General features: G+C 55.0%; 1 protein-coding gene across 1 annotated transcript; it reads left to right on the top strand.

Annotated features, from left to right (window-relative positions):
- Window positions 1-750: 750 nt before the first annotated feature.
- On the top strand, window positions 751-1,437 carry CHGG_10852 (uncharacterized protein; the record flags this gene model as incomplete). The annotated part of the gene is made up of 1 exon (XM_001226118.1): window positions 751-1,437. One exon carries the CDS (start codon window positions 751-753, stop codon window positions 1,435-1,437), a length of 687 nt encoding a protein of 228 aa, XP_001226119.1.
- Between the last annotated feature and the right edge of the window lie 734 nt (window positions 1,438-2,171).

The following is a 2,171-nucleotide window of genomic DNA, read 5'->3' as shown; positions in this document are numbered from 1 at the left end:
CCGAGGAAGAAGCGGTGATACTGACCTTGCATTGCTTATTTTCGAACCTGTACTCTTTTTTGGCCTGTCCTTGTGAAAAACTTAACCCAAGATCCTCAAAAGGGCAACGGGATCCCAAACAACAAGTCAACAGTTCTATGTCAAGGGTCTACTGATAGAAACGTGTAGGTAGGCAGACAAAGCCACGGCGATCACAGCCCTTTTCTGATGGTATACTACAAGGCACTTATAAGTAGCCAGTTTCAGCTGGCAGCCCAACATGCGAATAGGAAGATACCTGTCGAGGTGATGAACAAGGGCGGTAAACGCATAGCCCAACCAACTGTCACTTCACCAACAGACACAGAAGCCTTGGGTAGTAAGTAGTATGTTCACTTTCTTTCACACCGTAGGTGTTCGGCTCCCCACACTTCTTCTCCCTTCAGTATTACCTTCCAGTCCTGTGTCGTGCCAGGTCCAAGTGCCTTCCCTTTGATCCCATTACCTTTCACTCATTTAAGATCCGTCAGGGCCCCTCGCCTCCTCGAAATTTTTCACATGCACCTAGATTCCCCTCACAGCGTTCCTCAACGAAAAATTCTCTGCCGAGCCCTAAGTACCTTTCAGCGGCAAAATATATAATAATTTATTCTCCCACTCTGGTCAAGCACATCCCGCCTTCACCCACCTGCTGTTCGCAACGCGGGCCGCACCCAAGTTGCTTTCTCTTCTTCGTATCATTCTTCTTGCCTCTCCCTAAAGCAAGCCATCATGGTGTGCAAACTCGGCATTACGTCCATGTCCCTTGGCCGGTGCTATGCCGGCCATTCATTTGTTGCGAAGCTAGACGCTGCCCAGAAGTATGGGTACCAAGGCATCGAGCTGTTCCACGAGGACCTCGCCGACGTTGCTAAGGGTGGCGACGAGTCCATGTCTTTGAGTGGCCCGTCTCAGAAGGCCCAACTCGCTGCCGCTCGCGAGATCGCTCGTCTTTGCAAGGATCGTAGCATCGAGATCATTTGTCTCCAGCCTTTTAGCCACTACGATGGACTTGTCGACCGCAACGAGCACCAAGATCGCCTGAAGCAGCTCAAGTTCTGGTTCAATCTCGCCCGCCAGCTCGGAACAGATATCATCCAGATCCCCGCCAACTTTCTTCCGGCCGACAAGGTGACGGGTGATATCAGCCTGATCGTCTCGGACCTGCGCGAGGTCGCTGATATGGGCCTGGCTATGAACCCGCCCATCCGCTTCGCCTACGAGAGCCTCTGCTGGAGCACCCGTATCGACACCTGGGAGCTCTGCTGGGAAGTTGTGCAGCGTGTCGACCGCCCCAACTTCGGCATGTGCCTCGACACCTTCAATATCGCCGGTCGCATCTACGCCCGACCCCGCTTAAGTATTCGGGGCAAGACGGAGAAACGCCGAGGAAAGCCGTCCCGCGAGTCGATTCGCTGACATGGTGCAGGCCTCGTCGAACGTTCAAGAAAGTGTTCCTACGTCCAGGTCGGTCGACGCACGAGCGCCCTCGATAAGACCGCTGCTACCCTGGTCATCCCTTCTACAACGCCGACCAGCCGGGCCCGCATGACCTGGTCTCGCAACTGCCGGCTGTTTTACGGCGAACAGGACCGTGGCGCTTATCTCCCCGTCGCCGAGATCGCCAGGGCCTTCTTTCACGACCTCGGCTTTGAAGGTTGGGTCAGCCTGGAGTTGTTCAACCGCCGCATGGCTGACACGGACGCCGACGTGCCCGAGGAGCTCGCCAGGCCGCGGCGCCATCTCCTGGGCCAAGCTTCAGGAAGACATGGGCCTGGAGGTTGAGGCCAAGCCCAAGCCCAAGCCCGACGTGAACCGGGTATTTGCGTCGCTGTAGATGGCAATGAATCTCCTTCGGTTTTATCGGCGTTGGCGTTTGAGGAATACTGGGCATGGGCCGGATGAGCCTCGGTAGACGACGGTAATGACGGCTGGTAGAGACTGGGATTCCTACGATGGACAGCTTAGACATGTACCTAATACCGGGCGCGACCTCGGATCAGCGACAGCACTTGTGTTTCCTGTTTCTCTTTTCCTTTTTCTCGTGAGGGCAGTCTGTAACCCTACAATAATACGATAGAGCATACCCCCTAGACGACATGACCATGCCGTCTGCCCTCTGTCCCATTCCCTCCCTTCTGCCCACCAAATTC

This window comes from Chaetomium globosum, genomic scaffold (genome assembly GCF_000143365.1).
Source record: "Chaetomium globosum CBS 148.51 scaffold_8 genomic scaffold, whole genome shotgun sequence".
NCBI lineage: Eukaryota > Fungi > Ascomycota > Sordariomycetes > Sordariales > Chaetomiaceae > Chaetomium > Chaetomium globosum.
This window is presented reverse-complemented; position numbering and strand designations above follow the sequence as displayed.